At 40.0% G+C, this 26739-nt stretch overlaps 1 protein-coding gene across 1 annotated transcript; it reads right to left on the bottom strand.

Moving 5' to 3' along the window:
- Positions 1-421: 421 nt before the first annotated feature.
- On the bottom strand, positions 422-2993 carry glulb (glutamate-ammonia ligase (glutamine synthase) b). The gene is made up of 7 exons (XM_053430847.1): positions 2842-2993; positions 2368-2551; positions 2084-2245; positions 1847-1993; positions 1629-1756; positions 1317-1516; positions 422-1221 (listed from the first exon to the last, which is right to left on the bottom strand). Exons 2-7 carry the CDS (start codon positions 2531-2533, stop codon positions 903-905), a joined length of 1122 nt encoding a protein of 373 aa, XP_053286822.1. The 5' UTR covers positions 2534-2551; positions 2842-2993; the 3' UTR covers positions 422-902.
- Between the last annotated feature and the right edge of the window lie 23746 nt (positions 2994-26739).

Below are 26739 nucleotides of genomic sequence, written 5' to 3'. Positions count from 1 at the left end.
ACACAACAGATTTTTACTAGGAGCTCTCCCTCTGCCCACTTCTTTCCTGTTCTACTTATAGGTCTAGTTCTGAGGTTGTACAGACATGTTAAAACCACATACCAGAAAGGCAGGTACACACACTATTTTAAATGAGTGTGGCATAGACAGGCAATCACTTTTACTGCTAATAATAAATGTTTTAACGTTTGCTGTCATGCTTGTGTTGGTAATGATGATCTGTTTTAACTATTTGAACAAGTATAAGGGAGGTGATCTGCTTTTGTCACAATACACAACCATTTGTTGAACATTACAGTGCATTTCCTCTTAATACCGGTCACACTTACGACCAGCTGACAGTCTAGATGTGAATCTGTCAGACTAAAATTCCAGGCACAACAGGAAATGCTTCGGACTAAGTTGCAAGAAAGCTCAGATGTAAAAATGTTAGCTGTTTATTTAAGATCTTTAGCAAGTGACAATCATAAGTAAAAACAACAGAAATATAGTATTTAAAAAACATACAAAAGTAGATTGGCTATAATGACCTTTAACTATCTACAACATGATAACGCCACTGTTGAGACATCGGCCATGAAGAAGAACATTCAAACGCCATTGGGATCCTTTAAGTCAAAGTTATAAGATTCACAGCAACATCCTGCTGTTCAGACATTTAAAAGTTTCATTAGTACGAGTTAAACCACATGACAATCATGTACTTCTCGACATACTATCAGCTACCATGACAGAATGAACTGAACAGACAAAAAGGCAGTGTTTATGTCAGAGGTGAAGACTTCTGCATACAGCTGAAAATAGGCAGAAATACCTCTTAATTTCCTCAGTCAAGTAAAAAGTTCAGTAATGGAAAGATTGATCCATAGAGTCTTGAAAAAGACACTAAACTTTTAGATTGTTCATTTACTGTAATCTGTGGGCTCATCTCCTTCTTCTTTGAGTAAACATGAACGCACCAGAGCCTCGGTGACGATGTAAGGGTCGCAGTTGGCGGACGGACGACGGTCCTCGAAGTAGCCCTTCTTATCCTGCCCTACTGCCCGGGGGATGCGGATGCTGGCACCACGGTTGGCCACGCCGGCGGAGAACTGGTCTATGTTTGAGGTTTCGTGACGACCAGTGAGTCGTCTGGCGTTGTCCAGGCCGCCTTTGGGGTCGTAGGCGCGGATGTGATACATGTGTCTCTTTGCCAGCCTTTCAATTGACTCTTCAATGACCCTGTGAAGAAGAAAGAGGGCTTAGGAACACGCTCACAGCCCAAATGCAAAACCATACACAATTTAACCCAGATAACCCTGAAAATGCATCCTTACTTCAGTCCACCGTCCTCTCGCATTTCCTTCGTGCTGAAATTGGTGTGGCAGCCGGCACCATTCCAATTCCCTGCGATGGGCTTAGGGTCAAAGGACGCCACCACGCCAAAATCCTCGCAGACCCTGTGAAGGATAAAACGAGCAATCCACAGGTGGTCCCCCATGTTGATACCTTCACATGGCCCAACCTGGAACTCCCACTGAAACAAACAGTGTTATTAACAGATTGTTAATAGGGTCCAAATGTTTGATGTAGAAAAATTTCGTGAAAATGCAACAATAAAAAAAAATAAGACGACAACGAGACAGTACCTGAGCTGGCATGACTTCAGCATTGGTCCCACAGATCTGAACTCCAGCATACAGACAGGCTTTGTAGTGAGCTTCCACTACGTCTCGTCCATATGCCTTATCTGCTCCCACTCCGCAATAATAAGGCCCTAACCAGGTGGAAAGAAACTATATATTAACTCTCTGCAGGTCATTGAGATTTCTTTTTAACTAAGACAAAACAAAAGGCTGCCACTCACCCTGTGGACCTGGGAAGCCGTTGGAGGGCCAGCCAAAGGGGTGCCCATCTGTGCCAAGGATCGTGTACTCCTGCTCCATACCAAACCATGGGTGGCTTTTATCCACCATTGTCATGATCTTTTTACAGGTGAGGCGCAGGTTGGTCTCTATTGGGAGAGAGCCGAACATAAGCTGACACGAAATACAAGGAATCTTCAACCGCAGGGACGCTCAGTTTTCGTTCTTTTCCTGCTCACCTGCTGGCTTTTGATTGTACTTGAGCACTTCACAGAGCACAAGCTTGTTGGGGTCTTTCCTGAACGGGTCCCTGAACATAGCTACCGGGATCAGGAACATGTCGCTGTTGGAGCCCTCTGACTGGAAGGTGCTGGAGCCATCAAAGTTCCACTCGGGAAGGTCTGACAGTGGAAAACAACCAAAACCATTGATATATCACATAGCTTGACACCTGTATTTACTCACAGTTTCACTACATGCTGTTAAAAACCTCAATATGGATCATACCGGTGCTTGAGCTCACCTTCAATCGTCTTGGGATCAGAATCTAAAGTTCTGGTCTTGCAGCGGAGCCCCTCTCCAGTCCCATCGATCCAGATGTACATAGCTTGGACCGAGTCTCCCTGAGGTAGACTCATGTACTGCTGCTTCACAGCTTTGTTCAGCTTTGAACTAGCTGATGTGGCCATTTTTCTTGACCCCAAAACCTACAGGATAGAAGGGGGCACATGCTAATGTGTCAGCCAAACACAAAGAAAAAAAATCACACACAGCTCAGACAATGGAAGTTACAGACTGACATGGAGACACGGCGAAGAACTACATCATGACAGAATACATAGGATTCAGACATCTTTATATATTACTGTAAGTCAAATAGTATTGATTTAACGAAATTCAAGTTGGATATAAACCCATAACACATAGTAACATATTATTTACAATAGAGGAAAGTTAAAATCTGAATACCTGAAACAAAAGGGAACAGCTCTCTTACCTGATGTTAAGTGTAGAAAAATATCACAGGCTTCGGACGTGAGTGTGTGAATGGGAGGTCGTGGTGAGGCTTTCTATCGTTGGTCATTCCTGCTCCACGCTCCTGCTCCACGCCGCATTTATACAGCTGCAGAGCATCAGCAGTCGCCTCTGATTGGCCGAGAGATAAACGTGACCAGCTCGTGATGAGGAAATGCGGGACTGACTGACTGAAAAAGTCCCCCTCCCATGAGACACACGAACACACACATACACATATACACATTTTAATATACCCACACACACACACAGAACATACTTTCGCCATCCCTTGATCACAATGTCCAAAATTCTGGAAAATAATAAAACCCTCTTAAATTGAATGAAAAGTGAGACCAGGTGAGAGAGTCACAAACTGACACTGTCTGTGGCACACAACTAATGCGCCCCCTAGTGGCCCTAACTCGATTTTCTTTGATAAATATTCACATTTAAAATTAACTGGTTCAAAGTTCAGTTCATGCAGATGAAAACGAAAAGTTCAAGTTTGTTTTTTCTATTTTTTTATTGGGATGATTAAGGTGACAAACTAACGGTCACGTGTTTGGTTCTGAATCAGAGTCCTGACTGTGAGTCTAGTGTTGTACTGAGCACAAAATGTTGACGAGTCATTTTCATGATGTTTAAATGCATCCTACTGCTCTGCTCTGATCAGCTGAGAGAGGCCCTGAACCCTGTGTGTGTGTCTGTTTGCTATCTGGGAGCCAGACACACGCACACAGAAGCAAACACACATTTTCTCTCGCCACATGTGGAAACACCTCCACTAGTTATAATATTTATGACAGTTAATCACCCTGAACCTTATATGGAATACAAATTTAAAGTGTGACAGGATTTCAGAGTTTCCCTTATGTGCTTTGTGACCTAGGTTGAGGTTTTTATTGCTTATAGTTGTTGTCATACATGACATTTGATTGGTTAACATGGATTCAGGGTAATCTTCATTCTTAGTAGATAACTGAGTAACAACCTTGTACTCGAAATGTCATCACAGCGAATATGATCCTTCATTTGAAGATTCAAGGTGTATACACTTTCTCCTTTTTCAAACCTTCTGTGATACTTTTCTTATCCACAACCGACCAATAATATTCTACTGGATGTTTATTGTTCCAATTGTTTTCCTAACAACTCTGAACACTGTAGTCTGCCAGTTTAATAATCCCTTCTGACATGCAAGCGAAGGCTCAAGCATGGGTCCCTTGATGTCCAAGACCTTATGTAGTTGTTTGTAATGTTGAAAAGAAAAGGTTGCAGATTCCGTATTTCCTGAATATCATAAAACAAACGGTGAATAATTTTGCTGTGGCATCAAAACGTTTTAAGGTGGCTCTTCTCTTTGGTTCCAAACACATAAAGTTTTTAAGTCAACTTTTGGAGCAACACGTTCCGAGGTTTATACTTCTGAATTCATCTGTACATTCAGCCAACGCGATACTATGACTCTTTTTCACAACCAAATAGATAAAATAAAAAATCGAATAATGTGTTGTAACAAAATTATATATTTTTTTCTCCGTGAATCTTTGTTATGTATGACTTACTCATCATTCTATTTGGCAGTTGATCATCAGCAATGACAAATCATAAGTAGATGATGAACCTTGGCTCGCATCAGGGTTTTTGTACCGGATTACTGGCTCCTCTGAAACAAGTCTGTTCACTTACAGCTGGTTCAACAAAGGCAACGCTCACGACAGTTAACACATAGGTTCAGTTTTCATTGGCACAGATACATCTTTGGTTTTTAACATAACATTGCAACAGAGAGAGAGATTATGACAAACATGTGACGTCTCAGATATGTTTGAAATTTTTTTTCCCTGCACAGCAACACCCAAGATTTGTTTCCTGGTCGCGGCACGTCTGAGGCTGGCTGCTCATAAGCTGTTATGTAGTGCTTAAATCACAGCCCTGTGGTCGGTCTGTCATTATACAGCTGAGGACTGACACAAAGCTATCGAGGCAAACCAAGGCCATTCAAAATTCAATCGTGTGAAATGGAACCAATTACAGTGCAAACGCCACTGCATATATCTGCCTTGAAATACCTACATATGAATGTATGTGGTTTGAATTCACCGCTTGGAAATTTCAATGTGATTTTAAGTTGTAAGGTTTCATAATAACATTATTTTCAGCAAACGTTTTTTGAAATGTTTTAAAAATCCCTCCCCTTCCAATTTTTCACGTCAATTCGGGCCCATGCCGCCTTCTCTTTGTGTCCTGGCCAAACATCTTCGATCCAGCCTTAAACTTTGATAAACACATTGACACTGTGGTGAAAGGTTGCTTTTTCCAGCTCAGAAACACTGCGACCTCAAACCACTCTTCTCTTTAAATGATGTGAGGATTGTCACTACCGCCTTGTTCTCCTCTTGACGAGACTCTTTTTGGCTGTCAGCCAGTTGTCACTGTCTCACCTGCAACTGGTGCAGAATCCCGCTGGGACTGCTAACTGGTGCTAGGAAAAGGGACAGTATCTCACCTGTTCATGCATCACTGCATTGGCTACCGCATAGGTAAAAGATGGTTCTTTTAATTGTTTTTAAAGAGTTATTTGGCCTGGTGACCTCATCTCAAAGCTCCTCTACCCTTTTTCCATCCCCAGATCTCTCAGCTGCTCAGTTAATCTGCTCCTGGCTGTCCGTTGGTCGAGGCTGAGGAGTCAGGGTGATCACACGTTCCCTGTATCTGCCCAAAATCGATGGAAAAGTTTTTCTCTTCTAATTAATTTTTCCCATTCTTTTAAGGCTAGACTATAGACCAACTTGTTTTTTGAGGCTTTTACAAGAACTTCCAAACTGTAAAAATACATTGAGCTAACATTTAGGTATATTTAAAAATTTGGGTTGACCATTCATTTTATCAGCATTTATTTGCTTCCATACATGCACATAGTTTAATATTCGAAAAGTTATGATATCTCTATTTTTTACAAAAAGAAGTTCCTGAATAACCAATACAACACAATTAGGAAATGCTTCAGACAGGTAGGAGAAGAGACATGCTCAAACTTGAACGAAAGTTCATTGCAGGTGAGGAAAGAAACACCTGACTTAGAATATAGTTCAACAAGCCCATACCTTCAAAGTAAAAACACTGTAAAGCTTTGCATTGAGACAAAGGAGTGTCCGTTTTTTTATGAGGCTGTATATGATGCTATGGACACTCTCTCTAATAGGGTTTGCCAAACCTCAAAAACCTCTTTGCAGAGTCTGTCTGCTGGCGGTCGAACTGGTGAACGAAGCAGTGCCAAACCAGAGTGTGTCCCCTTTGATTATAGAAAAGTCCCTGCAGTGAAACCTGTGTACCTCCTCATGATAATGACTATTATTAGTATATTAGGCTTTGATGGGAAAATTAAAATTAGTATTACACAGAACATGAATCTTTACACATTATGAAATATGTATCATTACGTGCATCTCTTTCTTTTGATTCTGAATGGCATCTTTATTGTTTTGCTGTGCAGAGTGTAGCCAGACCCTGAAGGAGTAGAACACCACAGCCAATTGCTAAATTGAATGAGCTCATCCACAGAGAGATAGATTTACACTGGGAAAAGAGGATTGGGCCCCCATAGGGTCCATGGGGGCCATGCATGGAACAGCTACACTGTTTACAGCTATTACAGTTTACGATAAAAAAAAAATCTGACAGACTTGAACAAAGGAACTATAGAAGTGATTTTCAAAACTACACAAGCAAGTAAAATAGCCAAAGTTAACGTAAAGTTGCAAGGTAGTGGAAAAACCTCCAGGACAATTGAATTGGCGGAGCTGCTTTATGTTCCTTTCCTGTAAGTTCACACCTTCCGCAGCCAGGACACGTTGAGACATGCAGACCTTTCTTCTTGCTCCGAGGCCTCACTGCAGCTGCTGACCCTTTGCCAGGGCCCCCGCAGCACCTCTTAGGCTTTCTCTGAAGGGGGCCAGGTTTGTATATTCCATCTAACCCAAGCTGTAAGGTCATGTAAGACTATGAACCCTTTTTCGTTCACACAAACAAAACGGTGAACATTGAGCAACATGAGATCCATGGTTAGACAGTGACATCTTGTGGCTTAGAGGCGGAAGAGCAGGAGCTGTGTCCTTCACCCTGTCTGCTAGACTTCTGTGCTGTATTTATCAGAATACTGACTTGGATAGTCATCTGCTGTAGACAAGTAAATAAAACTAAATCTGTAGTTGACGTCTCCACTGGTTAGACTTTTAATGGACTGGAATGAAGAATTGTCCCGCTTATATTTTTGTAAATAAAACATTCGCTTTTAACCAGTTTTCAGTAACTTCTTGTTCTTATTCGATAACGATTTGGTGTCCTCCCTCTGTACATTCAAGGTTAAACTGAAGACCCACATGTTCTCAGGCTATTGACTGTCCTTTTAGCTTTTTGTTATATAACATTTCATTTTATTGTATTTTATTTTCTGTTTTTATTGTACAGCACTGGTAAACTCTGGTTGTTTTAAATGTGCTTTATAAAAATAAACTTCAGTGGATTTGATAATAATAATGTCAAATTCACTCATGCAATTAAGTATTGTATGTGAGTTTAAGCAGAGCTATGACAAGATCAAAACTATTAAAAAATATACACTTAAAGGGCAATGTTATCTAGAATGAATTTGGAACATGACCTGCCATGTTGCACCTCCATATTGCTGCCGTAGCCCAGAATGAACAAATCTGAAACACCTACTCCAGAGACAACCATTTTACATGACTGCCATTGTAACCTCTCCAACACATTTTAAAGGAGAATGTGAGGTGGGGGATGTTCAGATGGAAGCAATATGCAAATTCATAGTTAGCCTCTCAGGGTATTGGCAAGTAATTAAAAAATCGCTTACAGATGAAAAGATATGAATTGAAGTAATATATATACATATATACCCAACATTATTAATATTGAAATTGATATGGATTATTATTATTAATTGCCAAAGTAACAAACAAAACATATATTTAGAGGGATAGGGACATTTAAAGTGTAACATTGTTATTTTAGAAGCTCTCAAATCAAGTCATGGATGATCAAGCATGGGCCTGATTATTATCATGCTGTATTCACTTTTAACCACAGGGTGGAACAAGTTCTCCACTTGCAACATACAGTACAACATACTCTGCTGGAAACCTCATGAGAGCCCAAGACAGAGTAGATATCATTCTACAGAGCGGTAAATGGTTTTGTATTTATATAGTGCTTTTCTAGTCTTGATGACCTCTCAAAGATCTTTACAGTACAGTTTGACATTCACCCATTAACACACATTAAGATTAAGATTAAGATACATTTATTTATCCCAAACACATGCACAGGCATGCACAGGGACACTCATGCAATTGTAGGGAAATTTAACCTCTGCTTTTGACCCATCTGGTGCAGGACACACAGAGCAGTGAGCGACCATGTACGGCGCATGGGGAGCAGATGTTGGGGGAGTAAGGTGCCTTGCTCAGGGGCACTAGACAGGTTAGGGAGAATCCTCTTGGATTTCTGGACAGATCAATCCAGGTTCGTCTTTTTGTTGTTTCTCGGTGGAGTCGAACCAGAGACGAACCAGAGACCTTTTCTGCCCATAGTCCAAGTTTCTGCCACTAGTCCACCGCCATACAGTGCATCTATTAGCAGCACTTTTGTTCTTCTATGAGGGGCAATTCGGGGTTCAACATCTTGCCCAAGGACACTTCGGCATGCAGATGGGGAAGACTGGGGACCGAACTGCCGACCTTCAGGCTGGAGGACGACCACTCTACCCCTCAGCGACAGCCGCCTAGGTATAGTTACATCCTAAGTTGATCTAAAAGTATTTTTTTATTGAGGTGGTCAGTCCCAACAACGAGACGATGTTTTGTGCTGCAGGAAATTCGGAGTGGAAGAAGATGAATGAGTCAAATTCCAAATTCATGAACAAATATAGAAAAATAAATTCTCCACCTGTATTATAACTAGTACACACATTGAGGTCGGATATATATTGGCCTAGTAATGCGCTGTCTGAATTTTGGCGTGGAATACTAAATAGTTTTTGCTGGGGGTGGTGGTGAAGGGCAGAGGGGTAGTAGGGTTAAAAACCATTAAGTGGGAGACATAAAAGAGAGTCAGGCGCAGTGATGGTCATTTCACCCCTCAAACAGAAATGGTAATTGGCTAATTTCTGTTCTAACGTGTGCCATAAAAGCCTCGGCAGCCCTTTTAATTACGCCTCCATGAAAAGACTTGCTTTGCACAATAAAAAAAAGGCGTCAATTAGTATGCGGAACAATGTTTAACATATCAGAAAATTAATCTACACAGCACTTTGAATTAAAAGTTTCTTCCTGGAATAAGTGGGGCAGGCCAGCAGAGAATGCTATTGTATGTGGTCTAAATTACTCCTTTGTTACTGCTGTTGAAAAGCAATTAAAACAGGGATTCAAGTGTGGTCGTATTCTCCACAAACCTGTCAGCTTTATATACTGGAAATAAAAAAGAAGCTCTGTGTGTGCTATCTGTTCAAACTGAAGCCCGGGCTCATTTGTGCTGAGCCTCGGAGTGAATTGGATTCTGAAAGGATGAAGTATGGAGAAAGTGGAAGCTCTATCACAGAGTCCGGGCTGATTCTTGCCAAAGGAAGTGCTGTTTACTCATGTTATTGTTAAGCAAGAGATGAGCTTATCTGATACCCCGCTCTTATTAATGATGAAGGACTGTGCGGCTTGAATTTAAAAGCTGCCTCAGGCCATGTTTTTATGCAGCTGGACTATATTTCTCCCCCTCCCATCCTCCACTTGCTTCATGGCTGTTTTATAACATCATGTTTTCATGCTAGAGATGTTTTTTTATTCTAAAAAAAAATGCTGGTTTTATTCGTTGCTTGTTAACATATTGTAACATGTAACTGTCTTTCGTTTCTCCCATACATCCCAATGATCAGATTCAAATTAAGACAACCAAATCATAACCTATAACTAATGAGGTTTACATGAATAACAGCGATACAATTCTCCACCAGGTCTCAGGTCTGATCCATGTCACCCAGCCGCTCCATCTAAATGCCAGCAGCTGACATCCTGGTGAGAACCACCCCAGAGGCAGTCGACGGCTGCTCATTTCCCTAAAACACACTCTTTTAATTAAACAAACGGGCATAATAAAGGAGGGAAAAGACAGGGAGACGCTCCTGCTATTCCCACGTGAGGGAGAAGTTCATTAATATTTAGAGACCCTGTGGGCTCCCAGACATTTTCTGCTGCTCTGCTCGGCCTTTGCCAGTAATAAGGCGCAGGCAGCATGCTGGTAGTGCACTCTGTTAATGACTGCACTCTCCGCTCTGCTTAGAGGTAGAATAACTGTGCATATAAGACAACATGCATCCTCCTGACTGCACTCAGGGCGCAACTGCAGTGTTTCTGTCGTGTTTTGCAACGCCACTCAAATTTGTCCATAAAATCGGACTCTACTACATTGGCTCAGCATCAACATTGGACGCAGGCAGATGCAGCTAGCATGGCTCTGTATATACAATAGAAAAGAAGTCTATAAAAAAAAAACATGGGACAGAGAAAGGCAAACACGTTCAGTTTTTCAGTTTTTGTTTTTTCAGACACTGGCCACAACTTCAATCTGAGTGCCAGTCTTAAAAAAAAATTGTGCATGGATGTTGGACATATAAATGGCCCCTCTATGTAAATTGTGGCCCCTTAATGCCCTGATTTAAAAACATCCCTCTGGTTTTTGCTCACCATCTCCTGGCTCCAGAGTCATATTGAACAAACAGATATGAGAGGGGCATCTATCTTTTAATCTTATCATCTGTCTCTCAGCAAGAAAACGTTTTATTTAACATCTGGAAGCGTTCTCACTTTGTTCACATCTCTCCGGTCTGAGAGGACTCAATAACAAGACTCTGGTAAAAGTTCAAAACATTTCACCGCCATGAGGCTGAGGCTCAGCAGGCTGGAGCAAACAGTGGACAGATTAACCAGGCACAAAGTATAGGCAAAAGACAGAAGGGAAATACAGACGGGAAAGACCAGAAAGCACAAGAGACAACCTTGACAAGGAATGAGTGGAAAGGAGCCAATATAAATACACTAAAGATAGATTAGTGGTGAAGTTGCATGTATACTCCTCATCTCACCCTCCCCTTCCAAACATGACAGAGAACCTGTGGTAGCCTTCAGTTGACAGAAAAACTCAAAAGATGTTTACTTTGTCCAGTCAGGGCTACTGTAAAAAACATGGCGGCCTCCATAGAGAGGACCTGCTCCTGATGTAAATATAAAGTGAACAAGAAAACAACAATTTGTCCAATTTAGATGAAACATCAATAGGATTATTGTATATTCAATCCTATCCAATAGATCTCTTTATTACACACTGCACCTTTAAACTCTGTTAAATTGATAACTGTTTTTGTTATGAGTCAAATCTGGATCCTGCAGCTCTGGTGTCAGAGACACTTGCGGTATAAGAGAGAGAGGGAGAGAGAGAGAGAGAGAGAGAGAGAGAGAGAGAGAGAGAGAGAGAGAGAAAACCACAAGGTTTATTGATACAACACAACATTTTGCGGTTACCTAAGGTATTTAAGTATCTAATAGAGTGAGATTCAGGGGAAGGTTTCCCAAAATAGCCATTATGCCATTTCACTTTCCTGAGAATAAATCGGATACCTGCTTTATCCCTCCTTTGGGGCTCGGTGCAACTTCTGAAAAACTAAAAGTGACTTTGATATCAGGGAAAAGTGCTGGCCGGGCGTTTCATACTGTAGGCTTGTTGTTGCCTTTGTAGTCGTCTTGTTGCTTGTGTCTTAATTGACAGAGAAAGTAAACCAGGATGTTATGGATTGTGGGTGTTATCTCCAGTCTAGCATCCCCTCGGCTCATCACACAACTCATTTCTCACTTTGGTCGCGGGGGCTTGGAGCGCCTTCTCTTCCTTACAGCCCTCAGAAGTCAGGTGGCCCTCAGCCATTCCAGCTGTCTGTCGGGTGTCGTTGTGAATCAACGTCACGCAGGGGTGTAAAAGACAATCACACAGTTTTACATGCTACATTTGCCTTTAATTGAGGGGAAACCGTGCACGGAGCCGAGACCCAAATAGAAATCTCCAGCAACACTTCTGTGCATGTGTAATTAGCACAGTAAATCTCCTAATTAGCTTGTTGCGTTGTCAGTTGTTATAGCAGCATCCCGACGAGGGGGTGGGTGGAGGGTCTGGGGTGCGGTGGTGGTGGTGGTGGTGGTGGTGATGGTGTTTGTGTGTGTGTGGTGGGGGGGGATCCAGCAGATGGCTGCGTGCTGTCTTGCAGGCACACAGTCGTGAAGCGGAGATGCTGAGGCTGTTGTCAGACATTCCTCCGTCAGGCCACTGCCAGGAGCCCACCGCCGTGCCCCCAAACCGCCATGCCCCGGCCCTGCCCCCCCCACCCCGGCAGCCACAGAAGCAGAAGTTAAGAATAGAGGAAGTCTTGTCACATTACATGTAAAGGCATCCTGTGTTCTGAGGGGTGATACACACTAGAAATAAACATTGCCGCTCGGCCGTGCAGCCCCCGATGTTTGTGTGTTTTTTCCCCTAGTTATTAGACCCTTTTGGTCAGATACTGTCACAGATCTGCGCCACTTACAGTTGAGTTTAGGCCTCTAGTTGACATAATCCAGTGTGGGTCCTACTGCTGGGTTTTCTGTATTGAAAAGAGTCTGAATATAGTGGATTGCAGCACCTACGCTGATATCATTAAAAATGTTCCGCTGTCAAATCTTCTCTGTTCAGTTTCTCGTTCTGCTGTATTTGTCAGGAGAGTGGGGATGAAAATGTTTTAATGAGATGACAGAGATGCTTTGTGTAGGATGAGTGTGACTTATTCCAAAATGTAAAACACCAAAGATTTGAATGTGCCCCAGTTTTGGGCACACAGAGTTAGAAATCATAATGGACCAATCCTAAATGGAGTGAGAGGCTGTGAAAGTCCTCCTTAGTTGGTCACTGCAGCTAAAATGCATCGTATTTAGGACAAATCATTGCAGCTGCCTGCAGCTGTACCTCAGCCTGTCGGAAATCGGTTCTGACACAGAACAAAAGCAGTTTCGGGGACTTCTTCCTCCTCCAGATGTTGAACTTGATTCGATAAGAAAAGGTGATTTTGAGGGGGTTGCGCAAAAGGGTGGAGGGAAAGGGGAAAGACAAGGACAGCTGCTGCAAGGAAGAGAGCAGACTTTACAGAACAATGCCAAAAGGTGAGACAAATTGTTTTTCTTCCACGGCAAAAGCATCATAGAGCAAAGTGGGCACTTTGTTTGTCAGATGTTGTGAGTTTGATGGATTGCTTTGTTTACCTTTTCCTTCTTAAAATCATACCTCATTTGATAATCACGTAAGATCAATGCTCCTTCTTTGTAGTTTTGAGGTGATGAAATAGATAAGACATATCTCAGAAAAATATATATTTATTTTCAACTAACTGCCTTTAAGAACAATGAAAATTAATAAATTCTGAAAGTGCACAACTGAAAGCCACAACCATCACTTCACTACTGTATGCCAACTATTATTAATATTAATAGTAGGGCTGTGAAATGATTAAAATTTTTAATCAAATTAATCACAGGTTTCTATAGATTAATCATGATTAATCACATTACCGATTTTTTCGGAATATTTTTGTGAAAACAAGATTTATGACATTTAACTTTTCTTTTGTGCTGCAACTCAGCAGTTCTTCAGCAGTTATCATTGCTTTTCCATATGGAACATTAATATAATCTTCATCCTAAACAGAATTCGGGTTCCTTAGCCATTGTGTGGTTGAATAAAACTTTTTTTTTTAAATTAAACAGAAATTATTTGAGCTTCTTAGCCATAGGATGGTTGACATTTTTTATATTTTTTGTCACACAACCATTAACCACACCATGATACAATCTAATGCCTCTAAAGGCCCTCTTAGCTACTCGGTCTTTAGCCAGTTGGTGAGGCAAACTAACTTGTTCAAATTCTCTGACAGTAAAGCTGACCGCTTCTTTTGCACAATGTGTCCGGCGAGTGAGTCTGGTTTGGCGCATTCCACTTGAACGCCCCTCGCCGAGACGCCGAGCAACACATGCTTCGCGTTGCGGTGGTTAGGCGGGTATTGCTACGGTGAAACGATAACGTCTTCTCGCAGAGTGTGCATATCACCTTGGTTTTACTGAATGTTCGATCTTTGTTTTTTTGGAACAGGATCTTCCCGTCCAGAAGGTCCGCAGGTTCATCAGAATTATCCATGTTGTTTGTTTGTTTGAATGGCAGCTGCCGTCTGACTGCATTAGAGCGGCGACTAGTGCAGAGGCGGCGGAATTGGAAGGTCCTTCTGCGCATGCGTTAAATGCGTTAAAAAAAAACAACGAATTAATCCTGTAATTTAATCATAACGCGTTAACGCGTTATTTTTCACAGCTCTAATTAATAGGCCTCTTCCATGCCTGTCCTCCTCACCTGTGGCGTCCCTCAAGGATCAATTTCAGGTCCTATTCTCTTTTAAATTTGCCGCCTCTAGTACACACATTCATAGTCTGTCTTCCTGAAAAGAATGACGGTACCCCAGAACAACATTGGTTTATATATAAGTGAAAGAGATCTTAAGTGATTACACCAGGAGCAGAGGAGGAATTCAGGTGACATTACAAAGCTGTTTATTTCTTCTGTATTATAGTGACCACGATACTGATATGTGATTTTGTTTTTTAATTCCACGGGCTCTTTTACATTTCTTACTGACGATACACATGTGTACCACTTCTGTGACTGCTTCTCTGAAATCTCAACATGTCAACAATCACATCCAATATGAAGAATCACATTCTTGTTATTATATGTGACTCCAACCAATCATTCAACAATCAAACATTTCTTCAGCTGAGGAAAACAGAAAAATGTACATCACTTTTGCAGTAGGTTACTCACTCAAGTTGATAGAAGTTGATTACTTGCCTACAGGTCATTCAAATGTTGCTTCTAGGCTTTTAACAAACACATCTGGCCGCATCACTTCTACTGTATTCATGCATCTTGTAATCCTCAGACAGGGGTCTCTAGCAAAGTAATAAGGGGAGTGAATGGAATCACCTATTATTCCATTCACTCCCCTTATTACTTTGCCTAACAGGCTTTTTTTGTTTGGCTCTTCTCCCAGTCTCTCAGTCTGAGCATCTCAGTTAGCCAACTCTGTAGCACCACTTCGTAAAATTCAGTATTACTGGAAATTCCTCATTGAATTTTAGCAAATGTTTACACAGTTTCTACACAGTGATAGTAGCCTACACTCTCCAATTAAACCTCTGGTTGATTATCTCTATTGAAATTGATGACAAGCATCACAAGTATTAGTGTACCACGATTTAGTGTAAAAATACTATTTTAGCACATCTAATGCTTCGGTAAATTTTATGTGAATATTATTTTTTGCCAAAGGCACAAATATTACAAGGTGTCAAATGTCAAGAAATGAATACAATTTGAGAGGCAGAATGTCCTATATATCTCTGATATGGTTTAATTAAATGACATAAAGTGATTGAAAAAGATATAGTTTCAATTAAAAGGCTTTAATTGAAAAAGGTCATTTCAAAAACTAAATGTTCTATTAGAAATTCAATTACCTCCCCGAAAAAATGAATATAATATAATTCTTCCTAATGGACTCTGGAATGTAATAAGTCGACCAATTAACTATTTTTTATTTGATTTAGGTAGATTTTATGATCTTTGTTCACAATATCAATTACATGGAGTGCTTTGTGTAGGCAATGTTCATAATGACTGCAAATGGCAGAGGAGGAAAAAACCCTTGACTAATTAATGCATCCCTCACCAGCTTTCAATTATAACACAAATCATGCACTAACACTCATCTAGGTCAGGATCCTGAGCCTTTGTTCAACGAAGAGTTTTAGCTCAGAAAACTTGTCTATTTCAAACTTTCACTGATATTTATGAGGGAATATACCAGTATAATACATATTTTATTAAAGGTCATATACTGCATGAGAGCTTGTGTTATGTTTGAGTTCTCAGATCGTTGAGGCCGACGTGAGGCTTTAAACGACGTCAGGTGAATCTTTGTTTCGTCTGGTTGCTTTTCCACTTTTGACAGATATCAATCAATCCAGCAGATGAGGTCAGCTGTTTTAATTTGCTCACGCTGCGTCTCGGGAAATGAATATTCAGCATTTTGATGATAGAGCTCTGCTGTTTATGCACAGTGAGGACATCCATTTGCTGGCACCATTGCTTTTTTCCCCACAGTGCATTTATTAGAACATGCAAGCCAAAACATGAACAAGAAGCAGGACATTTGGGTGAGTTGTTCCTTTTCATCATTGGTCTGATTGCAAAAAATTACACGATTTCTTCTGCAGACAAAAGACATGAATTTAGAAAAATAAAGTGGGTTCTAGTGCAGTAATGTAACTTGAACTTGTCCTCTCACTTTTAAGTTTCTCCATTCTATACTACTTTATAATTTTGCTACAGTCCATTTTGGAGGATATTTTATAATTTTATAAGATAGTCTCATCAGATAAAGAAATTAATATTATCCATTATCACAGATTTTGATAATTGTTTAATTCATAATAACAATAATGATAATAATAATGAAATTAACTGTAATTTGACCAGATATTATTCTATTAAAGGACACGTTTTTTAGTATGCCTGTTTTAGTTTTAAGTTTGGTATATTTTATATCCTAACAGAACACAAGTACAATAAGCTGTTCCAGGGCATACAATACTGATAAAGAAATAAAGAACGACTCTTTTCAAAGCCACTTAGATTGAAATAGCTCAATTTAAATATACTAGGTTTCTCAGTCTAAAGCTGCTTGTGAGTGAGTTTGTAGATGTGGCAGAACTGTCATTAGCAGGTGTGGCCTTACGGTGCGTGTCACCTGCAACACTGGTGTGGTAAAAGATTTCCTTCAAAGGTTGCCAGAGAGTGTCACATCTATGAATTCAGGTATGTATTAGTACCTTAGTTTACGTTTCCATTCTTTGTCTCTGCTGGACTAATCTTCACTCAAACCTTCACTTACAAATAGTGAATAAGATAATGATTAACATTCCTGGGAGGCATCTGCTTTAATTGGTTAATCATTCAATGGGAAAGTCAGAGACAATCATTTCGACTATTTATCAATGACTTTAATTCATTTCATGAAATTTTTTAAGCTATTTATCCCAAAAAAAAAACAATTTCCCATCTCCTTAAATGCACTAATTTGCTGCTTTATATGATCCTAAATTTATTTAAAAAAATTTTTTAGGAACTATAGGACCAAACATTTATAAAATTACCTGATAATGACAATAATTCTCACTTTCAACTGCTTGACATCATTGTTGTAAGTAAAATGGCTGCATTAGCTGTTCTCCAGCAGGGGGCACTATTAACCAGGGAGGGGGGTAGTAGCACAATGAGAAATGGTTAACTAAAATAAAGGACAATATTTGTTACTTTAAACCAGAAGAGTAGATCTAAAATAAAAGTTAAATTATGTAAATTCTGCCAAAAAAAGAAGTAACTAAAGGAAAGGAAGTAAAATAAAAATAAAATATGATGTGGTCAATTGGAGAATAGCCTAAGAGTATAACTGTCCCTGATTTTAAGATGCAAAAATGAAATACAAAAAGCATTAAAATGTTGGAGAATCCAATTCAAATGACCAACTGCTTCTTCAGAGTGAAGATGCTTCAATGACCCGCTCCTGTCTGTCATATGCACCATGTAAACAAACACAGACGGGAGACACTTTGACACCAGATCAACTGATTGATGCTGCACACCATCCAACTTTATTACACGTTTAGACCCCCCCCCCCCCCCTCGTTTGGAAACACACACACACGCACAAACACGCACACACACACTCTCTGTTAGCTGCATAATTTCACAGCGCTTCCTAACGCAAAGAGGAGTGAAAGTAGCACATGAGCAGGGGATTATTATCGCTGCATAATGTATTTTCACCTTCGTAGGGGGAGTGAAAGTGTCAATACAATTGTTACCAAAACAGCAGAAACCCAAAACACATGGCTGGCAACAAAGAAATAACTACATTATTTCCCCCCTAAAAATGTAATTGTTGTAATGGTTTTTAATTATGCTTCTGATACACTGCAAGTGCCTTGTAGATGAAGGATAAAGTAATTAATTTAATAAGTAGTTAATAAGTAATTAATTATATTTACTCAAGTTCAGCTCTTGTGTTACTTGTACTGTTATCAGGTATTTGTATTTACGCTGCTTTATACTGCATTTAACTTAGAATATAAGTAAAGAGTAATTTCCATTCCACTACAATTATTTAACAGTTACATTATTTTACAAACCAACCATCTTTATACAAACACATTAAAATATACATGTATTTTCACTAAATACCCTTTCCAGAACTGTACCGTCTAAAATGAAGCTACAGCTTGGGAATTCAAAATCTTATTTTCATATTTATGAAACTATTATAATATTTATATAATAAAATTCTCTCAGATAGGGATCCTTCTGCATAATAGGTCGTTTATGTTTAGCTGGTCATACCTTGGCATGCTGTTAATACAATTTTGAAGTCAGGAATTGTAGTCATATGGAGTATAATTTTAATTTGTAATATTCTTAATTACATTTATTTAAAGGATCCTCCACCACTGCTTCTATTCTATTTATTGTAAAATGATAGTTTCTTACACACATTGCTAAATACAAAAATATTTGAAATTTTGAAAGTAATATAACAACAACAATTTGGATACTAAAATAAAATCTCTATTTTATTGTTGTTCGTTTTTGTTCAGCCTCTGGTGCGTCTGTGTCCCAGACGAGGTGTCTATCGGAGTTAAGTTGTGGAGGGAGATTAAGCTTCTATCACTGTATCGTGTGTGTCTGTGTGTGTGTGTGCGTGTGTGTGTGTGTGCATCTATGGTACACTGATTTGTGTGTGTGTGTGTGTGTGTGTGTGTGTGTGTGTGTGTGTGTGTGTGTGGATGAGTGTGAGTGAAGGGTTGGAGCAGCAGCTGGACGAGGCTTTTTTTCAGTGCTCCCGCCTTGGGGAGCCCCCACTCCAGCTGTGATTGATGCGCTCCTGTTGCTGACCGTGCAGAGGCCAGAGCACAGGGACCCGCTGAGGCTGATGTTTATTTGTGGTCAGAAACCACCTCGGTCAGGGGGTCCTGGTCATCAAACATCTTAATCCTCACAAACACTGCTCAGCGTCTGATTTTCTCCTCAGGAAGGACCCATCAAGTTCCCTTTTTGTTTTACTGTTGATTGTTGTGCACTGAGCTAAATCTCTGCTCACAGTGTTAGTTGTTTGCTACCATTGTATAAGACCATGTAACTAAACAGGGTTCTAAACTTCAACACTGTGTTCTTCTATGATATATTTTGTAAAAGGAAATTTTCTGTATTTAATATTCTCCTCACAAGAAAAGTATAAGTTTGGAGAAAACCTTGTGCGTGTTGGTCTGATGCAGCCAAATATAATAGAAGACATTGGAGTCTAAACACTCAGGACTTATGTTTCTGTGGGAGAGTGGGAGAGTGCCAAATACACTCACGTCTCTTTGATCAGAGTGGACGTTGGGCTCTGGGCGCTGAATGAAGAATGCTTTTTGTATGTGACATTCTGGAGCACTTCAAGGAAATGATCGGTCAAAGAGCAATCAACAGGCGAAGCCTGAGCTTCATACCAAAGTCCCTGCGGGGCTGTGAAGGTAAAACCACAGGGCATGAACTGGGGGGTAGTGGGGGGGGGTGAGCTCGTCCTGAGGGGCCTGTGGTTTGTGTTTGTTTGAGTTGAGACGGGATCAGATGGAAAGAAAAAGCTTGACAATTATTACTGTCTTTGCAAAAATTAAGCTGGTACTTACAAATCATAATTATTCAGCTAAATACATTTGGATCATAATGGAAAACAGTTTTCATTATTATCTCAGATAATGAAAAAAACTGACGTTACACTGACAAACACTCGCTGCACAGCTTGTTGGACTTTCTGCTGTAACCACTAAAAAAATAAACCAACTCTAATCAAACATTTAGTAAAAAATCTCCTGTTTAACTGAGAGTATTCGGTCAATACTGTACTCCACAATAACTATGCACTACTTTCCATCTTATAGCCGAAACTTCTGCTCCACTAAATTTCAGAGATAAATATTACTTTAATACACTTGTAGTATCATCATCATCAATTAAAGTCCCTGTGCAATATGAACTTATTGTATCATAAGTATGTTTAATCCTCCAAAAAGTCCTAGTGAGCGTTGTACTTTTACCTATTTTCATACGGGAGTTAATGTCTTTAATTAGTATTTCATTGCTGCAGTTGGTTGAGGTGGGGCTTTAATGCATCAGATTCTATAAACTCTTACTCAATAATTACAGAAATATCTAAATAAGTCAAATAACTAAAGCACATGGATATAAAGTATAATGTTAAGTATAAAACTTTATTTGGGTAAATGTAACTACTAACTCCTTTACTTTTGCAGGAGTGAAGGGGGAGTGTGTAGAACAAACGTGTGTGTGTGTGTGTGTGTGTTTGTTTTTATTGAGACCTGACTTACCTCTCTCATTCCACATTACACCACAGGTTAATGGTTGACTTTTAAAATTAACGACCCCTAAAGATATACAAGCTCTTGAGGTTAAAGGCCCGATGTACAATTTCATTCCATCATGTCTGTTGGCCACGATGTTCAGTTTAATCACTACGCCAAACAAAAAGATGTTGCCAAGAGAGAAATGTGTATTTAGCTTTTTGCAGGTTTTGTGTTACCATGCAGACACTAACTTTATTGTGCTTATTTTGCAGCTGTAAGTGGTCAAAAGTGAAGGTAAATGTGCATGTGCATGGTTTTTGTGTGTGATTGCAATGCCTGTTGACTATATTGACTAATTTCCTAACAAGTGAGGACAGTGGGATGGCTAAATAAATGCAAAGTGTGTTTTATTGATTCGGGGCAGCGCTGCTGTGCGGCGACGACGGATGCTACACATCCTCCCGGGTTCAAATTAAGCTTCCTCCACTCGAGAGACACACACACAAAATGACAGGGATGCTCTCTTTGCAGTGTCCAAAACATTCAGTGGATTACCAGGAATGATAAAACCTACAGCCAGCACTTTAAACTGGATGTGCCCATCTGATGCAAGGTGGGGAGATTGATCTCCCATAATGCTTTGTCTTGATGTGACAATGAGAAATGGCCCTAGCCGGCGACATGTCAATATCAGGGCTTGAGATGCACTGACGGTGCTTGGTTCTTATTTAATCCGGTTTTCTTTAAGATGATAGCTCTTGTTACATTTTCACTGCCTGTCTGTCAGCTTGACATCGCAATATTCCCCCTCTCCTCACTTTCCTGCTTGGTTTCATTTATTTTAAAACGCCATTTCACACACGGCTGACTTTAACAAGGCATTATACAGCACTGAGGGAAGGTCCGGGAGATAGAATTGTGACAGATACAACATTTCTTACGGTGGAAATACAGAATATTGTAAACAGCAGAGTGTATAAATATGGCAGAGTTCAGAGAGGAGAGCTGCTCATGTGTGTGTGGATGTCATTCAGTCTCATCCTCCCTGTGGAAATAATGTCCACTGTCAAGCCTCCGCTCACTCTGGCTTCATGAGTAACAGAGGCAGCAATTATTCAAGCTTCATTTGTTAAAATGCAAACCTTATAGAATTAAGAGATTACAGATTTTCAAGTATTGAACATTTGCCATTTAGTCACATGGGGTTATTGGAAAACCATAAACTAGGTCACAGAGGCAAATGCTTTATATCCAAATAGGCAATGTCACCAGCAAATAGTCTGTGACATGGTGTATTTTCTTTGCTGTCAAAATGCAGCTTATCTATCCTGACCACAAAGATATTGAGGATGTATGAAAAAGGACGGATATTGTTGGTGTGTGTATGTGAAATGCTTATTAAAATCTGCTTATTTTACCTTGTTTAAGTCTTTAAAAACTGCTTAAACTGAAAAAAATTAAATAAACAAAGAATGTACATTGCCAGTGATGCATCTTGGCATGACAGAATTCCCATGAAATTGCCAGGAAAAATGCTCCACCTTGATAGGAGCGGTTCAGGGTCTCCCCCACTGTCTGCTCAGGATGTGTAACCACTATGAGGTTCTCACAGTGAGAGTGCAGTGACAGTAGGGGTGTAGTTGCTCACTGCACCCTCCACGATGCAGCTGTGGGTGAAACATGCCGTGGCTGACATATCAGTGATGTTTATTAAGAGACGAGTCTATCAGGCCTCATAAGCCAGTTCTCGCAGGCGGCAGATCTTTTGTTTCTTCCGGAGGGTGTCATCAATCTTGCGTGGCTGCGCTCTCCTGAGCGCTTGATGGGAGATCACGGATTCCTCCCTCCCATTGCAGTGGGTTCAGTGGTGGATGCAGGTAGACGGCACGCATACACACAGACACACACACACACACACACACACACACACACACACACACACACACACACAGTGAGGCCTATGTGCTCCATGTACCTCTTTTCTAGGACTGAAAACACAGATGGAAGCTCCATCGTCGATGTGACTCTGTAATCCTCTGCTTTACTGAGGGATAAGCTTACCAATAAAAAACAGTACAGATACGGTATTTATGTTTTTGTTTTGACACACCCAAGGACTATACATTCAATCTCTGCTCCTGTTTCATATTCATAAAGCATACAGTATTTGTATTTATTTTCACTGCTTGAACTTATGCTGGAGATTTTATTCCAAATACATGACCCACGTCTGCTTGGCTTCTGTCTGTATGGATACACAATGAAGACATAAAAAAATTAGCTTCAGTTTTTATTCTTGACCTGAGAATGAAACAGAGGCACATTGTTCAATCAACTCAGGGTTTCCATCAACACTCAATTTCAGAACAGTTTAATCAAGTGTTTAGTTAACACAGGGTCAACAGAACAATGAAAAGTGTTAGACAAGAAGGACAGGTTGGCTAAGCAACAAATTAAAAGCAACAATTAAATAGATTAAATAAATTAAAAAGAGCTCAGTAATATACAATTGTTAAAGTCAAATACAATAGTAATACTATATATTAGAGGATGCAACTGTAAATGCAAAGCAAAACCATACATTAAAACTATATAGGAATATGTATTTATAAGTTATTGCACATTTTCCAGAAGGTGAGTAAACAAAACTACTAAATAAAACCGCCAATGTCAATAGACAAATATATAAGAGAAAAGATCTAAAAGTGATGTTAAAGAAGTTCAACAAAAGTGCATTTAATTGTTTTCAACTTTTATTGCTATTCACAACTGTTACATTTTTCTTTACCACATAAGCATTGCCATTGTGAGAGCAGTTAGGAATTTGATTGCATTAAATATACCTTGGCCCAACATTTTTTGCGAACAGGAGAAACATCATGACTGGTGAAAGAGATTTAAAACTACCACTGCAGTGTTTTTGACAGATTTGTACTCCTGGCCCAAAACTGGATCAGCGAAATCCATGGCTTCTTGATTCTTCCAGGTATGGGCCTTCAGTTGTGAATTGCTGGTAGGAATATTCATATTTATTTTGCAACAATAATTAGAAGTCATTCTAAATATTTGTAGTATTTGAAACATGTATTTTTTATTCCAACAGTAAATTAATAAGAATAGATTAAATCCCAAAGCAGGAAACTTGGAATGTACTACATATGTATGTGACATATTGTTAAATGAATGTGATAATGTGACCTTAACATACAGCACATGGTTGTTGGCACATTATAAACTAAGAAGTGGGTTTTCATGGTACAATAGAAGTAAATCTAATGGTGAAATATTTCTGAGCTGTGGCCTTGCAGAGAATGTGTCTCTGTCCTGTAATATGAAATTGATAGCACTGGATAAAGAAGTGCCCCCTGCGCCGACTCAAACCAAATGAAAGTAGATAACAGCGCTGACTTGCAGCCTCCTGTAATGTCATAACTTGTATGTAAATCTCTGTGGCCGGGATCGTAGCCCTTCATTAAGTGCGCTTTGGTAGATTTATGAAGTGATCTCTGCAGAAGTCCTTTGCAGACGCAGTTCACTTTAGACCTGGACATGATGAATATACTCCACTTGGCTCCGGCTCGACTGCTGAATCTGAAATTGGTGCTGTCCGGAAAACACTGCATGATTCCAGGGCGGGATGGAGCACTCCTATTTTTTCTCTGACTCTAGTCCACCGTGCTGACCTTTAACAAAATATGCCACCACTCTTGCAAAGGGCATTCATTCCTAAGTATTTTTCGCCATTATGGATCCTTTACAGTCTCAGTTGCTAAAGCATGGTTACCTTTGTCGGGAATATTAACAGTGTAACATTAAGCAGCTCTCAGCTTCAGCTCTTATTACAAAAGGTATTCACACCACATAGAGAGGTTCGCTTGTTCGGCCCTGATTCCTCATCCCTCTTGCAATAATAATGAATTTTAGAGATCGTTTCATGCTAATTACTTTTTTCAGAATGATAATCCAAGCAATAAACTGCAAAGAGGCGTCTGTTGTCTACAGGGAAATACACCCAAATGAAATAAACGCCGATTCATTTCTGACTGGAATGTGTTCAGCCTCTGAACAGAATACACGCTGCTGCCTGGACAGAAAGACGGCAAGGAAGTACTAATCAATATTTCCTTATTAGAAACGCAGATGCTTAAACTAACAATAACCCGTGTTGAATGAGGTCCAAAGCATTGTGTGTTCAGGTGTGTGGAGTAATTGAATTCTCTATTGAAAAGACTCCTCTGATTAAACGGAAGAATAAAAGGAAAATGCAATCAAGCACACGGTTGCTTGGGACAAAGAGTTACCTTCAAAGTTTGTCATCAAAGTTATTTTGATTAATGTGGGACTCAGTTCCTCAAATGGAGCTACACAAGGAACATAATGGAAGATTATATTTTGCGAGCGCGGCTGCTTAAGACTTTTTTTCTTCCGCAAGTTTTTTCCTCAAGTATATTTTTGCTTTATGCGCTATGTCCTTATTCATGTGTGTTTATAGCTGCCAGGTGGTGTATTGTGTTAATAGACAGATAAAAATCAGCGAGGAAATGGCCCTCCCAGCACTGACCCTTCCACCACCCCGGCTCTATCTGTCAAGCTGTCCTCCCTCTGACTTTTCACCCTCTGATCCCCATCTCCTGCTTTGGAGTAAGAGAAAACAGACCAGCACCACATTGCGAGCCATTTTAAGAATGCTGCAGAAATTCCTGGAAAAACAGACTCACTTTGATAGACTCATTCAGTCCCGTCTGGTCATGCAAACCCAGAGAAATGAAGTAGGACCAAGTAAAAGTAAGTAAGTAAATGGATTTTAGTTAGTCAGACTTACGATACTTTATGTTAAAGTGTAAAAAGTCGTTTTCAGATAATCACTGGGGAGAAATTCTGAACCCCTGTGTGCTTTTATTCTCCCGAGATGCTTTCACATATGAAGAACACAGCAGGAGCTTCTCGGTCGCAGGACGGAACATACAGAGATCACGGCAGACATCAAGTACTTTAGTTTACAGAATATTTACACCAGCCTCTGACTATATCGCCAAAAGCTTTCTTGACATTTTCATCGTGTGACTCTTACTTGTGTGTGGCACTGCCTTTTCATCGATTTGCATCTATCTGCTCCTGTTTTCTCACAGGAGCTCACTTAGACATTCTCCAGAGTTTTTATTAGGGGGCTGGCAGGAGAAACTCCAGAGAAAGTCCACACGCTCCCATTCAGATGTTTGCACTTTCACATACAGCACCTCCGGATAATGTCAGGAGCTGATCTGAAGATCAGTGCATGTCTGAAAGCAGCTTGAATTTCACACTTCTGAGAGGACATCTCCCATGTAGCATGATCACTCTGTTGTGCGCTACTGACTGCCGGACATCAGATATCACGTCCCTCTTTGTCAAGGAGCACATAACATTGGTGTCAGAGTGTACTAACATATGGGTTGTCTGCCTCTGCAGGATAACAGTTTAATCTGAACATCAACATACATACAAATCCCTGGAAATCACTGACGGGACTTGTTCACCACCCAACTGGTTAACTAGCAGTGTGGCCATAGAGCTCCATAGTGTGGTTCCTGAATTAAAAATCCCTTCCCTTTGATTTTGATTATCTGCTACAAGATTGTGAAACGATGATATCAATTGTGTTTTATTTACAATGTGAAGGAGAATTACTGCACTACCCACAATCCTCAGTTATAATAGCAATATATTTAATAGGCTGTTACCAAGGAAATTTTTAACACAACCGTGAAAATCATGTCGGTTATGATTGGAAGGTTCAGCGTTACATTACTTTCACCACAGAGCATGATTTCTATTTCTAACAAATATGTTTATTTTTAGAGATGAGGAAAAGAGTCACTTCAACAAAGTTATATTTAAGATGAAATGCTGGAGGTCATTGGAAAATTATTATTTGCAATGGTTTATGGGATGCATGGTTCAGTCAAAATCATGTTCACAGTCTTGTACTTTTTTTTCAGTTTTCCAATATTTATTTAGCTTTGAATCAAATGTTTTACGCTCACGATTCATCTTGCAGCTGATCGGGCGGTTTCCAGGCTTGAGAATGTTTTTTGAAAGATTTTATGAAACATCACTGAAGAAAATGTTTGGAAATTTTGCTTCCAGAGCCAGAGCCCTTCTAAAAGTGAACAGTCACTGTTAAGCCCTATTAAAACTGAAGTGATCTAGTGCCCACACACATGGATAACGCACCAATCATATTACAGTAGCGACATTTTAAGACAGGGCCGAGGATTCATACAACATGGACAACACTAGAGTAG

This window comes from Pleuronectes platessa, chromosome 9 (genome assembly GCF_947347685.1).
Source record: "Pleuronectes platessa chromosome 9, fPlePla1.1, whole genome shotgun sequence".
Lineage (NCBI taxonomy): Eukaryota > Metazoa > Chordata > Actinopteri > Pleuronectiformes > Pleuronectidae > Pleuronectes > Pleuronectes platessa.
Note: the sequence above shows the minus strand (reverse complement) of the source record. Positions and strands in the feature narration are given on the sequence as shown.